Here is a 24359-nt window from a genome sequence, read left to right as displayed (position 1 = left end):
GACCAACTAAGTTTGTCATTGATATGAGCTTTCGTGTGCATGCACACTTCTTCAGAGCATAAAAAGGTAAAGGGACCCCTGACCATTAGGTCCAGTCGTGACCAACTCTGGGGTTGCGGCGCTCATCTCGCGTTATTGGCCGAGGGAACTGATGTAGAGCTTCCAGGTCATGTGGCCAGGATGGGTATGTGACATGGACCTTCTGGATTACACAAATCTCCTGGGGTCCACGGACCACCGATTGGGATCTTCTGCTGTAGCTTCTTGAAAAATACTCCTGTTTGATGTGCTTTCCCTCAAACCAGTTTTCCATCCCATTCAGCTGGAGTGTGTACGTTTCAGGCAGCCACTGAGCATGCGCAGATGTTAGCACATGTGCAGCGGGTGGAATCCATTTTGTTTCTTCCTCAAGTGTGAAGTCCTGTCAGTGACTGACAGAACTTGAAACTCTCTCACCTACTTGCCTGGCACAAGCATGTTCTAATCTTATTTATTATTTAGTTTGGTTAAAGCATTTGTACCCCACTCTTCAACCAAGAAGGTTACTAGAGTGTAAACAAGGCAGTCCCTGCCTACAGGATGACAAACTGAAAAACACAACACAGAAAGGGAAAGGGACAAGGAGGGAAGAGGGAAGAAATCAAACCCTGGCACCAATCATTAAACAGCTGTTCTCATAAATTCAGGACATACTACAGAAGAGAAATCCAGTGTGTAAATTAAGTTGCACATTATTGTTAGAGTTACAGGTAGGTAGCCGTGTTGGTCTGGCATAGTCAAAACAAAATAAAAAAATTTCTTCTTCCAGTAGCACCTTAGAGACCAACTAAGTTTGTCATTGGTATGAGCTTTCGTGTTGTTTTGATTATCATTATAGTGAATTTTTAAAAAATCAATTCTATAACATACCACTGACTTAAGTTTCATATGTGAAAATTTCCAAAGTCTGCATTCACTCCCGCTGAAACTTTACAATGGATAGATCAAATTAGTCCTTTTTAGGGCCCCACAGCTATGTGAAAGGTTCGCAGCTTGCTCCACAGCGCTCACACCAAGTGAACAGACGGACAGCTCCCTGTGCTGTTAGCGCACAAGAGAATGTGTGCTTGTTTGCACACTGACATAGATCAAAATGGATGAGAGACGGGTCAGGGAGGCATGCTTGCTTCCTTTAGCAAGTGCCCATGCCACTTTAGGAGGAATTGTCTCTCTTGGAGGAGACTTCCAGACTGTTGCTATTTTGGAGTGAGATTCAGTCATGTACCAACAAATTCAAGTCACACCATTAAAGCTGATTTGGAAGTCTTGTGTGACAAATCTGCTTCCCCAAAAGACCGGACTTTCTGTGACAGAAAAATGCACTGGAAAGTGTGCGATAACACTGTGCTTTGACAATGGCACCTAATCTCACTGCAGGATGAATGTGGTCATTCAGAAGAGCCCAGGGTTGGGCTACATGCTACATCCAACACCTACAGCACGGGTGTCAAACACAAGGCCCGGGGGCCAAATCCGGCCCACCAGACCTCGTCTTGTGGCCCGCCGAGCGCCCCAGCCAGCGGGACCCAGCAGCGGGACCTTGCTGCTGAAGCGCTGCGCCGACAAAGCGCCGACAAACACCTGGGGCCGGGGGGGGGGAGTAGAAAGGCGGCTGGAGCAGCGCCGCACGGAGATTCCCGAGCCTCTGCGACGCAGCAGTGCTCTGTAGCACTTTGAATCCTCCTCCTCCTGCCACGGCTCGGCGCCTGGAAACGGCTGCTGCTGCTGCTGCACAGACAAATCACCCATCAGTGCCGCGTGGAGGAGGAGGAGGATTCAAAGTGCTACAGAGCACTGCTGCGTCCCAGAGGCTCGGGACTCTCCGCACGGTGCTGCCGGGCACCGACCCGGCAAGCCGCCTCCTCCTCCTCCTCTTGCCTCACCTCCTCCTCCTCCTGCTGCGGCTCAGCCTCACGAACGTGCAACTCTGAGGCTTTACACACTTCTCCTAAAATGGACACCCGCTGCCTCACGCTGCACGGGAAATGCTTTTTGCCCCTGGGTCCCTTCGCACTCTTTTCTGGCGCTGAATCAAGGCGGCGACCCCCCCTTCCCTTTCTTTCTTCCTCTCTCTCGTTCTTATTCTTTCTTTCCCTCTACTTCCTTCCTTCTTTATCTCTGTCTTCTCTCCCTCTTTCTTTTTCTTTCCTTCTTTATTCCTTCTTTCCTACTCTTCTTTCTCTCCCCTCTTTTCTTCCTTCCTCTCTCCCTCCTACTCCCTCTTTTCTTCCTCCCTCCCTCCCTCCCTCCTTCCCCTCCCCTCCCCTCCTTCTCCCTCTCCTCAGAAACATAGGATGCTGCTTTATACTTCTGGCCCTTAAACCCTGGAACCAGGAGAGCAGCTCCAGTGAGTCAACCTCAGCCAGTCCCTTTGGTGAAGGGTGGTGGCTCACTGGCAGAACATCTGTCCTGCATGCAGAAGGACCCCAGCATCTCCAGGTACTAGTAGCTCTGCAAAGGTCCTGCATGAAACCCTAGCGAGCCTCCACCACCCAGTGCAGTTACCAAAAATCATTTTTCAATAAATTGTACAATAATTGTACATTTGAATATCTACTTGCCATTATTCTAACTATGTTTCTGCTTTCAGAGCTAGTTATTACTTACATTATTACAAAAAACAGTAATAATTGAATGCAGTGACAATAATTTATGATAATAAAGAGTGGACACATAGTCCTACAGATACAACCGGCCCTTTGAGGGTGACCAAACTGCTGATGCGGCCCCCGATGAATTTGAGTTTGACACCCCTGACCTACAGTATATGCTAATCTTAGCCAACAAGTGGAGCAGAGATGGGAAGCTTCAGGTCTGGGGTCTGAACACTGGCGGAGGAAGAGGAGTCCAGCCCCGCCCCGCCGAAGCCTGTAGCTCCGCCACTGGGTCTGAATCCAGCCCCCCCCCCCGCAAGTCTCTTAATCTGCTCCACAGGACTTTCCCCCAAGCAACATCCCTCACCAGCCCTGTTCTGTACTCCTTGGATGTTTTTGCCTGGCTGGAATCATAGAATTCCAGTATACCTGAAGGAGCGTCTCCACTCCCATTGTTCAGCCCGGACACTGAGGTCCAGCTCTGAGGGCCTTCTGGTGGTTCCCTCACTGTGAGAAGTGAGGTTACAGGGAACCAGGCAGAGGGCCTTCTCGGTAGTAGTGCCCGTCCTATGGAACGCCCTCCCATCAGATGTCAAGGAAATAAAACAACTATCTGACTTTTAGAAGACATCTGAAGGCAGCCCTGTTTAGGGAAGTTTTTAATGTTTGATCGTGTTTTTATATTCTGTTGGGAGCCGCCCAGAGTGGTTGGGGAAACCCAGCCAGATGGGCGGGGTATAAATAATAAAATTATTATTATTACAGTGGTACCTTGGGTTACAAACGCTTCAGGTTACAAACGCTTCAGGTTACAGACTCCGCTAACCCAGAAATAGTACCCTGGGTTAAAAACTTCAGGGATGAGAACAGAAATCGTGTTCCGGTGGCGTGGCGGCAGCAGGAGCCCCCATTAGCTAAAGTGGTACCTCAGGTTAAGAACAGTTTCAGGTTAAGAACGGACCTATGGAACGAATTATGTTCTTAACAAGAGGTACCACTGTAATAATAATAATGGTAGAGTTGGAAGGGACCACAAGAATTATCTAGCCCAGCTCTCTACAATGCAGGTATCTTTCACCTAACGTGGGGCTCAAACCCATGACCCTGAGATTAGGAGCCTCGTGCTCTAGCAATTGAGTTATTCCTCAGGGGTAATATGCTCTTGGGCACTGATAATGCTTCTTGCTTGCCCAGCTGAAGGATAGAAAGGGCTGGGCGTGCATATAGAAATTAGGTAAAATTCACATTGGTTGCTTTGCCCACTTTTGCCTGTGACCTTGCTCACCACTGGCATGTGGCCCTGAGTAGGTTACTTAAAGGGCAATACTGCTCCCCACCCTTGACATAGTGAGTCTTCTGTCTGGACCATCAATGACATGAAGCAGGGATGAGAGCACACAGTGGTCGGTGACCAGGATCCACACAGGATCCACACAGTGGTGTTAAAAACAATACATTTGGAATGCTCGCCAAAGAAAGGCCAGTCTGCATTGTAAGCGGAAAACCAGGTAGAGGTATTTGCTTTTTCATAACCAACCACAGCTCCAAAATCATTAAAGCGGTGGCAGGGATGGGAGTGCAGATCTCGTGAATGAAATTCAAAGCACTTTTCTGCAAGTTAACGCTGCAATCGCCCCAAAGAGTAAGAAGATTCTTAAGTATGCAATATCAACAGCTCTAGCTCACAGCCACAATTTACTGTTTTACCCGGTCTTTACTTAAGGAAATCTCACATCAAAGTCAGCTACTCTGGTGAACAGACCACTTGAGGTCAGCTTAAATTCTGACAGGGAGTAGAATTAATTACGGTTCGAAGAACTATTCAAGAAGGGATAGAAAGGACCCTTGTTATCGCTAAACTATTGTGCACCAGCAGTCTGATAATACGAGACTGGAGTTACCAAATGGAAGTAACTTTCCCCAGGGTTCATATATTTCCATTAATATGTATGGGAAAGTGCAGAAACATTGTCTTATAGACCTGGGTTGCACTTCATGCTAAACCATGGTGTATTGAGCTATGGCTTAATACAGTGGTACCTCGACTTACGAATAACTCTACTTACGAATGTTTCTACTTACGAATGGAGCTCCGTCCGCCATCTTGGATGCGGTTTAGATAGGATTTTTTCTACTTACGAATTTATAATTTTTTTCAACTTACGAATTCAGAACGCATTAAATTCGTAAGTAGAGGTACCACTGTAAATGCTAAATAAACCACGATGTATTATTATTTATTATTATTATTTATTGAATTATTATTTATTGAATTTATGTACCACCCTATACCCAGCGGTCTCAGGGCAGTTCACAGAAAAGATCAACATAAAAACCACAATATATTGAATCAAAATCAAAACAACAACCCAATAATGTGGCTAAACCATGGTGTATTAAACTATTGTTTATTAAACTGTGGCTTAGTGTTATGTGCAAAGCCTGCCCAGCAATTTAACTGTAGTTTGCTTGCTGCCGGAAAAAAACCCTCAATTTGTAGCCATGGTTTACTGTTGGTTTACAAACCTTGGTTGTTGTTTTTTTAACTGCCTTTGGCTCCAACTAGATGTGCCCAGCAGTGTGCATGCAACCCAATGTGTTTTGTATCTGTACCCTTGGATGTGTACTTTGCTTAGCAACTGTTAGAATTTAGCACCTGCAGTGGGCCAATCTATATATGGAAGTCATTTCCCCACAAATTTAGTTATTTTAATAATTTTTATCCTGCCTCTTCAGCCAATAGGCAAACTGGAATTTATGGGTGAAAAGCATGGTGATTGGTATTGTTTGAGGGTGATTTGTGAGTTATGCAGATTAAACAGCTAGAAACATGCAGTAAACTTCAGTATGGACAAGCCACCATCCTTGGAGATGCCAAATCTTTATACAAGTGCAATCTTTATACAAGTATACTCAGAAGTAATCCCCACCATAGTTGAGTTTGGGCTTACTCTGTGTATAGGATTGCAGCCCCAATGGTTCTCTGAACACCAGATACAAGTTGCATGCTGAGTGCCTACTGCTTTTATTAGTCACGGATTATAGTAATAGTACAGTCGTACCTCGGAAGTTGAACGGAATCCGTTCCGGAAATCCGTTCGACTTCCAAAACATTTGGAAACCAAGGCACGGCTTCCAATTGGCTGCAGGAAGCTCCTGCAGCCAATCAGAACCTGTGGAACCTGCACTGGACATTCAGGTTCCAAAGAATGTTCGCAAACTGGAACACTCACTTCCGGGTTTGTGGTGTTCGGGAGCCAAAACGTTCGACTCGCAAGACGTTCGACTTCCGAGGTACGACTGTACTGTAATTAGTAGCAGACTCTTGACTGAATTCTACGATTGTGGGCTATTTGTTGAAGTCAACTTTTTTCAATCATTTTTAATTTGTTGGACTTATTGATAGTTAGATGAATCTTACTTTTCTACAGGAATATATATGCATCCTTTGCCACGTTTAAAGGTAAAGGGACCCCTGACCATTAGGTCCAGTCGTGACCAACTCTGGGGTTGCGCGCTCATCTCGCGTTATTGGCTGAGGGAACCGGCGTACAGCTTCCAGGTCATGTGGCCAGCATGACAAAGCCGCTTCTGGCGAACCAGAGCAGCACATGGAAATGCCGTTTACCTTCCCGCTGTAGCGGTACCTATTTATCTACTTGCACTTTGACGTGCTTTCGAACTGCTAGGTTGGCAGGAGCTGGGACCGAGCAACGGGAGCTCACCCCATCACGGGGACTCGAACTGCCGACCTTCCGATTGGCAAGCCCTAGGCTCAGTGGTTTAACTCACAGCGCCACCCACATCCCTCTCGCCACGCTTATGCCATAGTTATTTGAAGCAGTGGCCAGGGAGAGGTCACAAGATTCTCCCTCGCAGCAGCAGCAGCCACAATTGCTTGGGACAAGTGCCAGCTCACTCTCCTCCCTGAGCTCAGTAGCAGCGGCACTGGCAGGGGAAATCGGGACATTCCGGGGTCAAATCAGAAGCTGGGATGGCATTTGTAATTCCAGGACTGTCCCTGGAAAATCGGGACACTTGGAACGTATGCATTTGTAGCTACACCTGCTTCTGCCTTTGACCCTGCCCAACAAGAGGTTTGGCCAGAGGAGAATGTGGCCCTTCGTTTGAAAAAGGTTTCCCACCCGTGTTACAAGGGGACAAGAAGTACCCCACCCTTCCTGCAAACCTCCCACCTCCTTTTTGCTGAACCGAAGCAAAGCAGCCTCCTCTGCCGACAGTTCACAATCTGACGTAGTTAATATCTGATCCTTCGCATTCTTTTTAACAATTGTTAAAATCTTGTTGTTCTTGTCATCATCAAAACTCTTTTTTAAAATAAAAAGAGATCTTTGCATTGTTCATTCTGCAAGTATCTCCCACCTAGTCACCCCCTGTGGCAATTTACAGGAAAGAGTGGTCCCTGCTATAACAATTTCATAACAATGTCGGGGGGAGGGGATCTCTCTCTCAAATCCTTTCAGATGAAGATAACAAGCTGGTTCTTTTACCCACTGCCACTTCAAATTTGTACTTGAGCATACGAAAACTAATCACCAGCATCCCCTAGACTAGGCTACAGCTAGAACACAACCTTGTATGCACTCAGAATGCTAAATTTTATACAATTCAATTAAATTAGCTGCAGTGACCCTGGAACCCAAATGTCTTGCTTGATTGTAAAAGTACAGACTGATGTTTGTTGGGAGTTTTTGTTTTTGTTTTTTTGAAATCACGTTGTTGTTGTTGTTGTTGGGTGATATCCAATGTTAGCTATATTCTGAGTAGACTCACGGAAATCGATCTGCTTCAGTAACTTCAGCCCATTTTTTAAAATTGGTTATTACTAGCATTGGGTATCACCCATTATCGTCATTGCAATCGTAGCAAATTCACTTGAGAATATGAGCCTCCTAGATCACAAACTGCAACGGTTTCCACCTGAAAGACTCTGGTTGGCTTCCCAACACGTTGGGTTGCCATGATGACTTCATGGACTTGCCCCCAATCCACCGAGGCCCCACGGGCTGCAACTGGGGTGAAATATCAGCCATTGCAGGAAACACTCCAATATACCAACCCAGGGGACTGGGAATGCATTCCTCATATGGAAATGATCCATCTTGTCTCGGGGAGTGACATGTTGTGTTCGTCAATCTGTTGCCTCCCTCCTTCCCTTTTTCCCTCCTGCGTTTCTGTCTCTTTGCTCCCCCCCTCCACACCTCTCCCCTACACACACACACACACACACACACACACACACACACACACATTCTCTCTCTCTCTCTCTCTCTCTCTCTCTCTCTCTCTCTCTCTCTCTCTCTCCTTCTTTTCCTGTCTTTTGGCACGGGCACTTTCATCTCCTCCCTCGGGGATTTGAGATGTCACGGCAGGAAGTGCTTGTCTGCCTCTCAGGCAGCGGCAGAGCCCTGTGGCTTTGACAAACCTCATTTAATTGGGAGGAAGCCAGGAGGGTTTGAAAGAACTGAAACATCCACGAAACTCCTTTTATCAGGCATAATTTAAACTCTGCATGGAAAAAAACCTATATGTATAAAGAAAAGTCAACTCCCCTCCCCCCTGCTGAGAGTCCTCCCCTCCTCCTCCGCGGCCTCCCCATCCCCTGGCAAAGGCAGGCTCCTACGAGATTCCATCTTTTCAATTTTCTAAAAGTGTCAAAGTAGATTTGTGCTCTGCGGCTGGTTGGGTAGAAAGGGGGTGTAGTTATCTCCCTTGCTGTCTCTACACACACACACACACACACACACACACACACACACGAGAGAGAGAGAGAGAGAGAGAGAGAGAGAGAGAGAGAGAGAGAGAGAGAGAGAGAGGAGGCAGAGGGGAGTCCCATCGCACATGTGGACCTTGTTTAGCGCATGCAACAACTTAGTTCAATTACACCCATGGATCTGCCTCCATCATCACATCTAGTTTATCAGGGGGTTAGTACATGGACAAAAATGGTCTCTGGCAGCATCTTCTCAGCCTTAAAAGTCAAAATCATTTATTTCCCACCCGCCAACCCACCCACAACCCGAGCCCGATAACAAGACGGGAAAGCCTGTCAAGAGTTGTTTTCGTATGCAAAGAATATTGTGTCCCCGTCTGTGAGGTCCAGCTTTAATTTGCTCTGAGGTACAGTATTTCTACTGCTGTCAGTTATCACGTTCATGGAGGCAGAGGGTTCCTAGGCTCCCTTGGTGGTCCTGACCATGGCCCTGAGGGGGGCCCCTTCCGAGGTGGCCAAGATTGGGGTGGTGGTAGAGAAAATAGGGGCATGCCAGACAGAAGGGGGCCTCATCCAGAGTTCCGTGATGACTTTGACCGACCAGATGAATTTTGTGAAGACTTCCATCCAGACAAGCAATTTGGCCATAGCTTACGTGAATTTGAGGGACGGGGAGAAGAGGTGGTCAAGGGCCCCCTGACCCCAGAGAATTCAATGAGGGAGATAGCAGAGGTCCAACCCGTGGACCTCCTGGGCCTTGGGAGGGACGGAGACTTTCAGACGAGAGATTTCCTCATGAGCCTGAGGACTATGGACCAAACAGAGATAGCGATAAAGGTGATAAAAGTGAAATTGTAGGAGTCAAATTTCAGACTATGGACTGGACATTCAAAAACTTTGCTTCTTGTCGCCTTTCGCTGGGGAGGGGGCCCCGGAGGGCCGCCGAAAATAATGAATAGAGTTGGGGCGATAACACAACCCTGATTAACACCTGATCCCACTTTGAGAGCCATTGTTATCTGCGATTGTTGCCGTCATATTATCATAGGAACATGCAAGCCCATTCACCATGGACAAGGTGATGATCCAGTGAGTGAGGCTTCTGCGACAGCCCACACCAGCAACTGGAGTCCTCCACCAAGGTGCCCAGGGGAGCCTGTATGTCTCGCCCAGCAGCCCAGAGCATCAGAGGCATTTGCCAGGGAGTGGATGGACAGGCAAGTGGGCTCCTAGCTACTCTGAGCCGGAGTGGAAAGGAGTGGTTTTTGTGCCCCTCTCCCTGGGCCTGTGTCCTTGGCAGAGGCCAATCTGAGCAACCCCTAGATGTGCCCCTGAATGGAGGATGGCTTTAAACACAAAGTCAATGTCTGCAAAAGCCTTAGAAAGTAGACATCTTCCTGACAAGACATCTTCCCATGCGCAGGGAGATTTTTTTCTAGCCCTGGATACTTTCTGGTGCCTTCCCCAGCTTGGTGCCCTCCAAATGTTGCTGAACTCCAACTTCCATCAGCCCCAGCTAACAGTGTCAGTGGTCATGGATGCTGGGAGTTGTAGTCAGTGGGGTTTTTTTTCCCCCAGCTGGAATGTGCACAGTTCCGGCACCTCTCAGGTAGGCACCATAGCAGAGCAGCAGCCCCCCCCCCCCGGCTTCTTGCCTTTATGAACTTCTGAGAAGCCCAAAATGAACATTTCAAGTCAAAATGGAAGCTGGTCAGCATGTGCGAGTCTACACTTTTTTTTAGATCTATGACTCCACCTAGCTCCTACCCACTCCTAGCCATGACTGGTTAAGCTACAGGGCAGGGCCAATTCATATTTTCTTTTCTTCAGTCTGTCTCCCATGTAGTGGCGGGGAACTTTAAGCTTTCCTGTCAGGCCTCTACCGCTGCATGCGCAAGGGCCCTTATGAGCTGCCCTAGCCATTCACCTGAATCCAGGAGAACTAGGGTGGTAGGGCGCATTTATTTGCCCTGTACCAAACCAGGGGCAACCCCCAAACCAGCTAGGGAGACAGTTTGCTGTCGGTTTTCGCACTTCCGCGTGGGGTGAAGGTGGCTATTATCAAACTGGCATCTGTTGAGGGCTGCCCCGAGCCGCCCGGTGACTTTCTTTAACAATGTCATGGTGAATTCTGGCACCCATTTTTCTTGTGAGAAAAGCACTGGTTGTAGTTCAACAACATCTGAAGGGCACCTTGTTGAGGTAGTTAGAATATAGAATGACATACCATCAGAAAGCTGGTGCACCTGAGAGGGTAAAGAGTTGAAAAAGGGATGAAGACGTGCTTTCTGTGCTGAGATCCTGTCTCGTGGACAAAGTTTTAGCATTCTTGTTGCCAAGTCTTCAGCTTCAGATTCTCTGCCTAGCCTGAAAACAGAGAGAAATAATCAACACCAAAACAAGACCTTGAGCCATAGGTTTAGCCACAGGAGAGACTCTGCTAAAACCTGGCGCCCACCAGATGTTTTGTACTACAACTTCCACCAGCCCCAGACTGTGTCAATTTGACTGTGTCAATTTGGGCTGAAGAAAGCTGTAGTTCAAGATATCAGGTTGAGGAAGGCTATCATGACATAGAGGGATCTTTCACGAGCGAACTGGCCAAAGCTGGGCAAAGGCATAAATAGATAAATTTGAAAAATTGTGTGTTAACAACTCAGCCACAGAGTTATACCAGTTAAAGGTATGCTATATAAATGGGTCAATACATTTTGCATCTTCTCCAAATTTATTCCAAGTTAGGGACCTAACTGCTGGAGAATGCTTTAGACTCATTTCCAGAGAAAGCTTTCTTTTCCCTCCTCCAAAGCCATCCATTGTGAAACAAAATCACTACTTTGCAAGCAAAGGATTTAAATGCATGAGAAGGACCAATAGCAGACTAATGCAATGCATATTGCTTTTGTTACCATTAAATTTTTGGCTTGAAATTGCAATGGTCATACTTGGGCCCAGTCCAACATTGTCCCCCCCTCACCCCAAACCTTAGAATAAATGTATACATTGGATTGAACAGCCAGGATTCTTTCCAAGCTGCACACAATTCTTTTACTAAATTTCTGCTTATGAACCAGGCATTGAGTCAATGTCAATGAAGACCCAGACCAAAAAGTATAATATTCTGGACTATATTGAGTACTCTGAAGGTTAAGAACAACGAGGGTAGTGATAGGTTATCCGACCTCTCCTTAATAATTGGGTGACAAAGGAAAGCTGTTTTTTGGAAAACAGCTTGTTTTGCTTTGAGTCAAATGCTGAACTTAGGAAATTGATTACACCATTGGGGGAAATGATGAGGTAGGAAAAGCACAATAACCTGGGGGTAGGGGAGTTGAATGGTGGTTGAATAGGAGGTGGCAAACTTAATACTTAATACCCCAAGTAAAATCTCTACACCAAAGTAAGGACACATAGTAGTAAGGGTTTGTACATAGAGACAACCACTTATATTAAATCAGTTGGTGCCCTTTAACTGAAAAGGATAAAACAGCTGCCTTGCTCCTTGCAATGAGAAGGCCAGTCCTGGCCACACAAGTACATGCAACTCCAAATAACCTTGCAAGAGAATGGAGGCATTTACCTGTCTACCAAAGCCTCCCTGGGGAGGCTTATAAAGGAGCAGTGCCACCCTGGTTTGGGTTTTTTTTGGAGCGGGGAGGAGTGGAGGGGCAAACCTGTGAAATTTGTGACATGTTCCATTAACTTTGCCAGAAAAGTTAAGCATGGAAACTTTGTTGTGTCATTATGGCATTAAAAAGGGGAGTGGGGTGTTTTTTTTAACCGCCCCATTAATCACTTCATCATACGGGGAAAACATTCTTCAGATGCTCCATAGATCTGACATTGGAACATTTTATTATATAAGCGCTCCTTCCTAGCTGAAACACCGTTGAGCCACTGCCGTTCAGTGTGGACAGAGCTAGACAGACCAATGGTCGATGTAAATCACTTTCATGTCACAAATTTGTGCGGTTCCCCCCTCTCCTCCCCACAGCTGGGGGGGCAGGGGGGACTTCAATGCCAAGTGGCTGCCTCCTGGGGAACATGACAGTTTGGAGTGTAGGAAGCAAAGAAGAAGAAGAAGAAGAAGAAGAAGAAGAAGAAGAAGAAGAAGAAGAAGAAGAAGAAGAAGAAGAAGAAGAAGAAGAAGAAGAAGAAGAAGACGGCAAGCAAACAAAAACAGTGCCCTGAGTTTTACAGCATTTAATTTGCTTGCTTATTCAGAGCGTCAGGTGGCCTGTTAGAGCCCCGGCTGCTGTGTCTCTCCTCACACCCTCCCCAGCTGGGCATTTCCCTTCCAAATGACATCACGCCGCTGGGATCTGCTCACTTTCATTCTCAGCCTGGAGCCCCAACAAAAACATACCCATAAAACTAACTGGGCTTGGAGCATGAATATCTCATGTCAGCTGCCAACGCCTTTTGAGGAGAGGGGAGGTAGTGGGGAACGAGAAGAAGTGGGAGCCATTTACACGCATAGAACTGAGGGCCGAATTCTACCAGAACTGCAACGGGGTGCAGATAGGAATGCCTTATACTGAGGTTCCATCTGCCCTATACATTCAAAGCAGTACCATGCAGCGCTACAATTCCCAGAGTCTTCTGGAAAGAGGCATTGACTGTTAAACCACTCTGAGAATTGCGGAATGCTCTCCTCTTAAATGTTCCTCTTAAAAATGTTCCTCTTAAACCAGGCCTTTGGTTGACTGACATCCAATGCCCTTTTAAAATGTGTTGGAGGGAGGGTTATTAGGTTGTTTTCATTTTTATTTAATATATTTTGTGTTTTTATCTTGTGAACCACCCTGAGACCTGTGGGTATAGGATGGTGTACAAATTCTAACAACAACAACGCCACTTTTTTGTTCTCTGTGGGCAACGCTTCACCCCACCTGCCCTGGGAATATGCCTCAGTTTGGGATCTCTCAGGAAGGGGGGGGGCGTCTCCACTTCAAATGCTTTTATGCATGTCTACATACTTGCGCAAAAGGTAGAAACATGTGGAGGGGTAAATCAAGGCTGGCTCCACTCTTCAGCCATCCAACAAACATGGGTGAAAGTTCGTGGGTGGGCATGAAAACAAAGACAAACGTCTCTGGACTTGAGCAGCCGCTGGCCAAGTGCCATGGTCCCAATGCACAAGGCTGAAGGAAGTTCCCAGGCCCAGACACACGGCCTGGATCCTAGGAAGTTGCCTTGATATGAGTCAGTCCATTGGCCCATCTCCTTGAGGATCGTTCACACTGACTGGCATGATTTTGTGCAGAAGTTTTGTTTGCAAACTATTGTTAACACATAGATAGATAGATAGATAGATAGATAGAGAGAGAGAGAGAGAGATAGAGAGATGATAGATAGATAGATGATAGATAGATAGATAGATAGATAGATAGATAGATAGATAGATAGATAGATATAGATAGATAGATATTGCTGAGCCTGTGCTAAAGATACCAGGAACTTGGGACCTTCTCAAATGCAGTTATCCCTACTTCAGAGTAGACTCAGGAAGAACCATCACAGGGACCTCATCTGATAGCAGTTGTCACAGAATTGTAGAGTTTGAAGGGAACTTGAGGGTCATCCCAACCCTCTGCAATGCAGGAATTGCTGACACCCCAACCCCTCGTGATGTGTGTATTTAGTACTCACAAGCTGGTAAATATTTCAGCCTGGGTTTTTTACAGAGTGAATACCATAAGCTCAGAGACCTCTTGCTTTATATCGATGACTTGTCGTGAAATGGTTCACTTGTGGCTGCTTAGGTAGTTCATGCAAATAGCCCAATAATAATGATGCCTTTTTCTTGGAATCTGCTGCTTCCATATAGATGTAAGTAGCACGACTACTTTGGAGTTGCCTTATTCTGACTCCAAGTCTAGAGTTAAAAGCTTGCATATAAAAACAAACAGACCCTAAGGGAAAGCATGATAACGCTGTCATAGGTAGTTTACCTGTCACAGATCATTCCGAGCCTCCGAGGGTTGCTGGCGAAGAACCTCTCTGGAAAGTTAATATGCAATCACCAGATTAAACAAAACCCAAAGAAACAGTCCAAACCATGCACTTAGCTTTTCAAATCCTGCTATACAATTTGTTGTTGATGCATTTATAAAGCTACATTGCTTCTATAAAGCATGAGTACTAGCACTGCTGCTAAGATGATTCTGTAGAGCTCTTTACCCATTTGCTAAAGAATATAGGCACCAACGCTTGAATTTTCTTTTTTTAAGAATACAGTTTCTGCAACCAGGACTCCCAAATTCCGCAACTGAAACAGGGGATGTGGGTACAAGTGACTGGGTTGGGATTGCCAAAATAGTGGAAGGCAGACAGGGAGATGTAACAGGAGTCATGAAAACCAGCTGATATGTATGTGCAACCATCTGTTTCCTCACATGACCTGCTACAACTATACAGGGAGGCACAAAATCCGCAATCTGTCACCGCCTTACAGTGTCTCATTGAAGAGATACAACTTTTCCTACATTAAAATAGGCAGGAGTATTAAGCTCTCTCTTTTTCTTAGCCATTGCTCTGTCCTCTCTTCTAAATAACTGGAGTCTCACCCACCCCCTTATTCTTTTGGCACTGCTCCTGATATAGCGCTCAGAGATTTTAAAAATACTTCACAGGGTTGTTGAGCTCCCCAGGAGAAAAATATGGGATGTAAATGCACAATAAGTAAATCAGTAATAAAATAATATTACCGGTAAGTGTTTTTGTATACAGTACCAGTTAGAAATTTTAAAATCTTAAGTTGTTTAGAAATGCTGATCAAGAGGTGTCATGTTATCCTGGGCTACTGTGTTTCTCCAAAAATAAGACACCGTCTTATATTTATTTTTCCTAAAAAAAACCCACTATGGCTTATTTTCAGGGGGTGTCTTATTTTTTTCCTCCTCCTCCTCCTGCCGCGGCCGGCATTGCTGCTGCGCTTATCACTATGTCTTATTTTCGGGGTATGGCTTATATTCCTTGAATGCTTAAAAATCCTGCTATGGCTTATTTTATGGGTATGTCTTAAAATATGAGAAACAGGGTAGACATTACCCTTGCCATCGGTTACTAACATCTTCACGGCAAGTTTTGTGCACACTCAAACACACTTACACACGGCGCTCTATTACAATTCAATGTGTCAATCAAGGGTATCATGGTGAGTTTCCCTGTCAGCAATTCACATCAATGGCAGTTGCCGCGATAGAGGGGAGAATTCACAGCGTGTAACAACACTTAGGCAGGCTTTAAAGACTTTCCTAGACCATTTGAAAATGATTCTTTTTCTTAAATTACACTTGCGCTAACCTCAACCCAGTACCAGCAGAAAACATTCCACTTCTGTATCATGCTACTGTGGATATCCTTGCTGATACTGTTTGCTCTCCACCGGCTCTAGTCGGTCAGGGCAAACACTGGGGAGGAGGTGGACCGCCTTCAAAGAATTTCCCCACCCCACCCCAAGGCCCACAAAAAAATAGCCTTTGGATGAAGGGTAGCATAGGAATTTCATGAGTAAATAAGAAAGAAAGAAAGAAAGAAAGAAAGAAAGAAAGAAAGAAAGAAAGAAAGAAAGAAAGAAAGAATTGTCTCCTTGCCTTTGTCAGTTTTTACAATATATAGGTAAAAGGTAAAGCACCCCTGGATGGCTAAGTCCAGTCAAAGGCGACTATGGGGTTGTGGCGCTCATCTCACTTTCAGGCTGAGGGAACCGGCGTTTGTCCACAGACAGCTTTCTGGGTCATGTGGCCAGCATGACTAAACTGTTTCTGGCGCAACGGAACACTGTGACGGAAACCAGAGTGCACAAAAATGCCATTTACCTTCCCGCCGCAGTGGTACCTATTTATGTACTTGCAGTGGTGTGCTTTCAAACTGCTAGGTTGGCAGAAGCTGGGACAGAGCACCGGGAGTTCACCCCATCGTGGGGATTCGAACTGCCGACCTTCTGATTGGCAAGCCCAAGAGGCTCAGTGGTTTAGACCCCAGCGCCACCCGCGTCCCTTTACTTTTTACAATTTATAAATAATTGCAATAAATAAACTGTTGGTTTCCCTCCCAAAGCCTATCTGGGTGTTTCTGCACTCCATTCAAGCTAAGGCTGGCCCAAGACATTTTGCCACCTGAGACCCCCCCTCTCCACAACTGAATTGTCCTTCCATCTTGGCAACGTTGACGTCCTCCACTTCACCTGAAGGCATCAGGCTAACTTAGGGGGCACACACCAAGCCACATGGCACACATATCTCTCTGACATCTCACAAACCACAGCATCCACAGCCTCACTTTACCTAATAGGACAGTGGCCTTGATTCATATTTTCACCACTCTGGATTCTTGCTTTAAAAAAAAAAATTAAGCCTAAGAGAGATGTTAATAATTGTCACCATGCCCATGTCTTTCTATAATTTCAGTGTCAATAAACATGTTGACTTGCAGTATATGAACATGTGTGTATGAGGGGGAGGAGGGACAAGAGAGAACTGGAGCTTTGATTACAATGACGACAAGATTCCCTTGGAGCTCTCTAATGTAATTGAAGTGGCTCTTTCGTAACTGCCAGAATTCAAGACGCTGTGACTACTGATTAGAGATAAGTGATAAAAAGATAAGTGATAAAAATAATAATTCCCAGACTGGGTGGATGAGCTGACTTAAAGCTGTAAGTTGAAAATTACTGATATGAAAGCACATCACACCTCTGGCATTTGTAAATATTGGCTGGAATGGGGTAGAGGTGTGCAGATAGCTCCCTCTGTGTGTGTAAAGCATGGATCTCCAATGGGTAAGGTTCATTACTGACAACTCCTGACCTAGGATTAAAAGAAGAGTCATGTAAGGTCGCTGAGCATCACAGTGCTCAGGGAGATGGCCAAACCCCTAGATATCTATATAATCCTGCCAATTGTTCAGGAAATAATTGTTGCATGTTAGGCGCAGGTATCTGGTAGGGTGTTTGGTCTGATGGACATTTGGTGGCATGGGCTCTTATCCCCTTTTGCATTTGGGAACATTGAAAAGAAACCCCTCTGCATTTCCAGCTCTCTTGCATGTTACTTGCCCTTCTTTCCTGGGGGTCAGAGTCTCCGTAAGCCAGGGGTTGGCAACCTGCAACCCATGGGCCGCAAGCGGACCACGGGGGCAGTTTAACCTGCCCACAAGCCGCCCCCAAACCGAGCCGCCTGTTCAGCGAGTCCCCGCGTGCTGCACTAAACCGGCGTAGCACGTGGACTCGCTTCCGCAGCGCCAGAAATCACATCTGCGCATAGCCAGACGCCGGAAATTGTGTGTGCACGATCCGGCCACGGAGAGATCTCCGCAGGACTTGACTAGCCCAGGCAGGTAAAACCTTGCTGATCCCTGCTGTAGGTATAGCATGGCACAGCATAGCATAGCATAGCAAGGGGCCCTGAACTTAATCTTGAGGGACTTGGTGCAAGATGCAAGTGTTGTTAAGCCAATTGGGAGCAGTGACCATAGTGCTTTTAAACAAAATGTACATGTATACAGCCATTTGCCAAGAAACCCCAGCATGGTCAGATTTGACTTCAAATGAGGAAACATATCAAAAATTTGGGGATGTGTTAAAAAGGAAATTGAAAGGTAAAGTCAGGAGGGTCAAGTAATTCCAAAATTAGAAGCTCAGGTGGAGTGTATAAATGCAGATCAGGAAAGGCACCACAAGGGACAAGAGGATGCCAGCGTGGTTAGCTAGCAGAGTCAAAGAAACTATCAGAGGCAAGAAGTCTTCCTTCAAAAAATTAAAAAGACAAAAAAGAACAGAAATTTTGGCAAAAGATGTGCAAGCAGACAGAAAGGCATGCTAAAAAAAAGAATTTGAGGAATACATTGCTAAAAGCATTAAGATCAACAACAAGAAGCTCTTAAAAACATTGGTAGCAGGGAGGCAGTTGGGCCTTGGATGATGAAAGAGTCAAAGGTATGCTAAAGGAGAATAAGGAAACAGCAGAGAATCTAAATGAATTCTTTACATCTGTCTTCACAATGGACGCTATAGGGCAGATCTCAGTGTCTGAACTAACTCTTGCAAGAAGGGAGTTTGAGAAACCTAGGAAGATAGTAGTGAGGAGAGATGAAGTTCTAGGCCTAATAGACAAAAGAAAAACTGACAAATTGCCAGGTTCATATGGTATCCACCTGAGAGTTCTCAAATAACTCAATTGTGAAATTGCTAAAAATATGTGACTTGTCCCTAAGCTCAATTTCCATGCCCAAGGACTAGAAAATAACCAAAGTAACACCTATTCTTAAAGAGGGACCTGGGGGGCCCTTAACGGGAAACGTGGGGGAATGTATTGTTAAAGATAAAAGTAACCAAGAATATATGAGAACAAGTCTTGCTGAAGCAAAGTCAGCATGGTTTCTGCAAGGGCCAGTCCTTTCTCATGAACCTTTAAGAGTTCTTTGAGACTGTCAATCAGCATAAGGAGGTGATCAGTTTGTCATTGTGTACTTGGACTTTCAAAAACCCCTTAAGCACCATTTGAACCCAATGGAATTTAAACAGCCCATCTATTCACAGGATTGAAATGCAAACATTTACATGCCAGGTGACAGATCCAAAGTCTTGCAGTAGCATTGGGAGCGATTACCTGGCTATGGATCTACACTGATCTGCCTATCTGTCTGTCACATTTTAGCCCAACCTTCCTGCAAGGTGAGCTTCCATTTGCCAAATCTGCAAAGCTGCTGGGTGTGAGTTGGGATTGATCTGATTTATGGCTTGGATGCATGTTTGAGCAATCACTTGGCTGCTTCGGTGCTGAGTGTCAATGGCTGCATGGACGCATATTGCGTGAACTCCCTTAATCAGATCCTGTTTACATAGCACAAACTGGGCTAATTTTTGCCTTAAGAATGACTGTGTAAGGAGATTAGAGTTGGCCTACAATGACTTGCCCCACAATGGGTTTCATGGCTGAGTGGGAAGGGAACTGACCCTGAATTTCCCACATCTGAACTTTGAACTATTTATCTTAAATTACAGGGACTGAAAGCACTCTCAGTTTGTCAGTGCAGAAGATCTCTGCCAATAAGAGTTCCTCCAGGCCATGGTGGAAACAGCAAACTCCCTTGTTGATCCACACACACAGCAGCTATGATTACTTTTAGTTCTAAAAGCTCATATGGCAATGAAGATTTGCCTTCATTTTGGAATTCTGTTTCTTTCAGCCCCGTAGACATTTATTTTTTTTAAAGGAATCATCCAAACTGGGAAAGGGAAGGGAAAGCTTTCAAAATATTAAAATACACATTCCAGATCTCGAGGTCATTTATCTAACAAATGCATTCTGTTGTTTGGCAAGACTGCGCTTCTTGTTTCTTGCTTCCATCTGCTGGCAGAAAGTGAAAAAGCAAGAGGCCCTAGAAATAAAATAAAAATAAAGCTCCTGTGCTTTTAGAGTAAGGGACAGGGTCTTCCCATTTTCTGAAGGCTGTTTCCAGACAGGTATATATTCAAACCATGCCTGCAAATGGACACCTTGCAGGCAGTGTTTTGAATGCATATTAAATCTGCATGTGGACTGCAGAGGGGCACTCTCACTCAACAGAGCAGCGCTGGGAATAAGCCCTTTTGAAGTCACCACCTGATGTCATAATGATGACACACAATTGACAAGTGATTGTTGGCTCATGGGTGGCTGGCTGAAGTAAAGATCTGGCCCACCAACCAGCTCTAGCTCCCCATCCCTAGGAAGAGGGGACCTGAGGGACTTCCATAAGGAGAGTCTCAGCAGAAGGCCCCAGCTCTGAACTTGGGAGGGAGAGCTCTGATCCATGGACTCTTCCTTGCCCTCCTTGTGCTCATCTATCCTCAGGGAAGGCCATGACAGGTCTTGGTGCAGTGTCACCATGTTGGGGGGGGGAGGCATGGGAGCGGGGGAAGATGGCGGTAGCTGCAGCCACCCAGCTCAACAAAAACACACAGTGGATACCACCACCAGCATTTGCTCAGCCAGGCTTCATTTTGCACCATGCTTTCCAACCACAGGTTCCACATCTTTGAAGTCCTCCCAGCGCTTTACCTGGGAAAAATCTGCGTTTTACCGCTGAATTGGAGCAAATGTTGACGCTGAAAACCAGACTGCCATTTGCTCCAATTCAATGATAAAACATGGGCTTTCCCAGGGAAGCGCCAAAACAAAACAAAACACCTACACTAGGACACATAGCATTAAAGTTGGACGTGTGCCTAGAAACACAGGTCAAAAGGAAGTCTGGGTGACCCCTATGTCAGATGTTGACACTGGGCCCGATCATGTTGCATCATTCCCAGGGCTCATTCTGAGGTGGGGAAATAGTGTCCCTTATGGGTAATCAGTTGAATTCTGGAGGAGGAGGAGGAGGAGGAGGAGGAGGAGGAGGAGGAGGAGGAGGAGGAGGAGGAGGAGAATTACCACCAATAAATTCTGCCTTCACACATCTCCTCCACCCAAGAAACTGGTGACATTTTTGCCGCCTGTGAATGGGATAGTGAAATGGGGGAAGACCACTTTAGCTTTGCTCAAGTAACTATGATTATAGTTTTAAATTTTCAAAAACTTTCTACCTTCAGGGACCTCTTCCTTATTTATTTGTCTGCCATGAAGTTCTCTCACATTCCACATGAGAGAGAGAGAGACAGCACCCAAGTGGTTCACATAAGACACTGACCATACCCCAGAGCCAGAGTACGTCCTGTTTTTTGTTTTTGTTTTAGTATGGGTGACCTTTGCTTCTAGAATGTACATTATATGCAATGGTTTTGGGGGGGAAATACCAAGAAAATAAAATTAAAAATGAATGTGCTGCCACACCGATTCAAAATGAAAAAAAGCAGTGCTTAGAGGCAAGGCAGTCCTCTGTGGGGATGCAGGTTTCAATGTGATGCAAGTTTTAAACTAAGTGACCCCCAAACCCCTCAACGCAGCAGGAAGCAATTTCATTTTGGCTAGAGCTGTCCTGTCAACCCTAATCCTTTCCTATCCTTGAACTCAGGATGTATCTAGAGTCTAACTGCCTCATTCTAACATATCTAGAAAAAGATCAGGCTGCTGGCCTTTAGGTGCACAAGCGGAATTGAGAGAGGATTTACACGTCTTGCTTTTCAGCATGGTGAAACAAACACAGCAGTAGATTAATGCAAGGATTTAAGCTCACCCAGCATGAGATGCGGGGTGGGGTGGGGGGCAGCATTGTATTAAAAGAGTTTACAACTTCCTCGTTGGAAGCCACAAAACAAGACAGCCCAACCAAATGAACAGGCACAAGGCAAAACTCTTGCTAAAGCATTAGCAGCAGGTACAAAGGAATCTGAAAGACAGGATAATAGATTGGGGGGGGAGTTTCTGTGGCTCCCAGATGTTGCTGAACTACAATGCCTCTCATCCCTGACTATTGCACAGAATGGACAAATAATATCTCAGAGGATCTCATAAGGTCACATGCACACCATACATTTAAAGCACATAAAAATGCAAGTAGATAAATAGGAACCGCTACAGCGGGAAGGTAAACGGCGTTTCCGTGTGCTGCTCTGGTTCGGCAGAAGTGGCTTTGTCATGCTGGCCACATGACCTGGAAACTATACGCCGGCTCCCTCGGCCAATAATGCGAGATGAGCGCGCAACCCGAGTCGGTCACGACTGGACCTAATGGTCAGGGGTCCCTTTACCTTTACCTAATACATATGTAAAACACATGCCTTCCCCCTAAAGAATCATGGGTACTGTAGTTTGTTAAGAGTGCTGGGAATTGTAGCTCTGCTAGGAATAATGTGCAATTCACGGGATTCTTTGGGGAAAGCCATGCACATTTAAGTGTGGCTTAAATGGAAGCTGTGGATCTGGCTTCAGTTTCTTGACTCACACATTGTTCGTTTAGTAGCATGGAGTCAGTTGCTGCATGGTTCCACCATTCTCACTATTACACTGCAATGCTACCACAAATGTGTGTGTGTGTGTGTGTGTACGTTGTTGGCATCCACCTGTCTTGACAGACAGTGGAATGTTCCTCTGGATGCTAAGTTCAACTGCTGTGTTAGCAGCACTGATGTGACCTCCCCGGGGCACGCCTGAGCAGGATGTATGGAGGTCCTGGGCTGCCCAGAAGACATGACCCACCTCTTGGCCTTGGTGATGTGATCCAAAGGAAAGCAGAGCAATACATTTGGCACCAGCTTGGCTGCAGCAGTTGCCGGAAAGAGGCGTACAAGCTACCTTCTATCTGTCTTAGGGGCTCTACTGCAGATTTGTGCAGGGTTTAATCCTTAGCCTTTTCTTCTCCCTAATATCCCGCAAGGCAGCAGAGGTTTGGAATCAGAATTTCCCTTCTCCTCGATGGGCTACCTTCCTAAGTTGACAAGCCCCATCTGCTCCCTCTATGACGCATGCCGAAACTGCCTTCTTGACCATTGGACCCACTAATTGATCGCATCCGCTCAATCTGCCAGAGCCTGTCCTTGCATACAGGAGAAGTCCCTAACCCACTGAGGGTTTGAGACCCATTGGATACCCTCACCTGGTTTAGCTGGCCAGTCAAAGCCGTTCACATGCTGACAGCTTCTAGGAGCCACAGGTGGGAGCCGAGTGCAGGGTGGGGACAAGGTGGACAAACTACCCCAGAAGGAGCACGATGTGTCCCCCCACCAGAGGTGCTACTCCTCTCCTAACACCACATACACTCCAAATTTTTATATATACGGTACATCCCCAGAACTGCCTGTGGAACTACTTCACACAATGGTCAGTGGATGTGCTTTAAACGTATGGATCTGCCCAATAATTCAAAGGAGGAATGGAAAACTGGCAGGTTTTGCCAGTGAGACACTGTGTTGATTTCAGTGTAGGGGCTGTGCGAAGTTCCTTTTTGGGTGAGCAAAAGTGTAACACTGTACAGTATCTGCCATATGTCTCAGGAAATGAACTTAAAACCAGCGAATTTGGAAACATCTCTGTCAATGATTCACTTGGACTTACGCCGTTTTATAGCCCAGGTCAGGTTAACACCAAGCAGCAGTTGATCTTGTGTAAATGCACCAACCCCCCACGTACGATAGCTTGAGAGTATCAAGTGGTGACTAATTGAGAACAGTGGGGGTGAAAGCACAGAATCCAATCTTAAATCGTGCATTTATATTGCTCTTGCTAGGCAGAGTCTTTGTTCTCAGTAGCCTTTGGAGCATAATGTTCTGCATACTGTGAACACAGCATGTAAGTGTACACTTGAATATGAAATAACTATTTTGCAAGGCAGCTGTCAAGGAACTCTATTGATAACGTTGCTCTGGAACGCAGGAGATGCCGGCTAATTAAACCATGATTGATACTCACTGCCTGGGCAGATTTATACATTCCTCAAACCAGCCAAGCCTTCATATGATGGAGTAGTGGACATGTCGCCCTGAATTATGCAGATAACGTCCCATGGGATCACCTTGTTGTGTCCAATTCACAAGCTTCTACTTCCTTAAAAGGGCAGCATCATGTGAATCCAGGATCAGCAGGACTAGGTATTCCTGTGGCACTCCCATGTCAGACATTATCTATGTATTAGTGGGGAAGCAGAGCCCCTGCATCTCCACCATATAACAACTCTCACCTGTCCACTCACCTGTGCACCGACAACACAGGTGGGCAACCTGTGGCCCCAACCTCATTTTATGTGGCATCTGATAACTCATGAACCTGCCCCATTCCTCCATTCCATCAGAGTGCCTTCCTTCCTATTTGTGGTTTTTCTTGGCTTTTTAAAAGTTTCCCCCTTCTTTCTACATCGTTTCAGAGCAATTGGAATGTACAGTGTTTTATTTGACATTCCAAAAACAAAACAAAACAAAACAACACAACAACAACAACAACAACAACAACAACAACACATTTCCCCCTTGCTTTTTTCCTGGTTGTATGGCTTGGGAGAAATGTTTTTCCCCCTACCCAGATGTCTGGGTAGGTTTATGCCATGTGTGTATAAAGCACACTGAAGTCAGAAAT

The 24359-nt window shown here is 45.8% G+C and overlaps 1 protein-coding gene and 1 long non-coding RNA gene across 2 annotated transcripts in view; one reads left to right on the top strand and one right to left on the bottom strand.

The window, feature by feature from the left end:
- Positions 1–24359, bottom strand: part of CDK15 (cyclin dependent kinase 15) — a 48300-nt gene that overhangs the window by 3438 nt on the left and 20503 nt on the right. The window contains exons 11-12 of the mRNA XM_035137365.2: positions 14322–14370; positions 10595–10734 (exon numbers count right to left, since the gene is read on the bottom strand). Coding sequence (XP_034993256.2) covers positions 10595–10734; positions 14322–14370 — 189 coding nt within the window. The remainder of the gene's footprint in view (positions 1–10594; positions 10735–14321; positions 14371–24359) is intronic.
- The window catches only part of LOC118096098 (uncharacterized), a 124163-nt gene that overhangs the window by 81365 nt on the left and 18439 nt on the right, over positions 1–24359 (top strand). The gene's annotated exons all lie outside the window — the stretch shown is intronic.

Source organism: Zootoca vivipara, chromosome 1 (assembly GCF_963506605.1).
Source record: "Zootoca vivipara chromosome 1, rZooViv1.1, whole genome shotgun sequence".
NCBI classification, from domain to species: domain Eukaryota; kingdom Metazoa; phylum Chordata; class Lepidosauria; order Squamata; family Lacertidae; genus Zootoca; species Zootoca vivipara.
The sequence above is the reverse complement of the archived record's forward strand: the minus strand, read 5'-3'. Positions and strand labels throughout refer to the sequence as shown.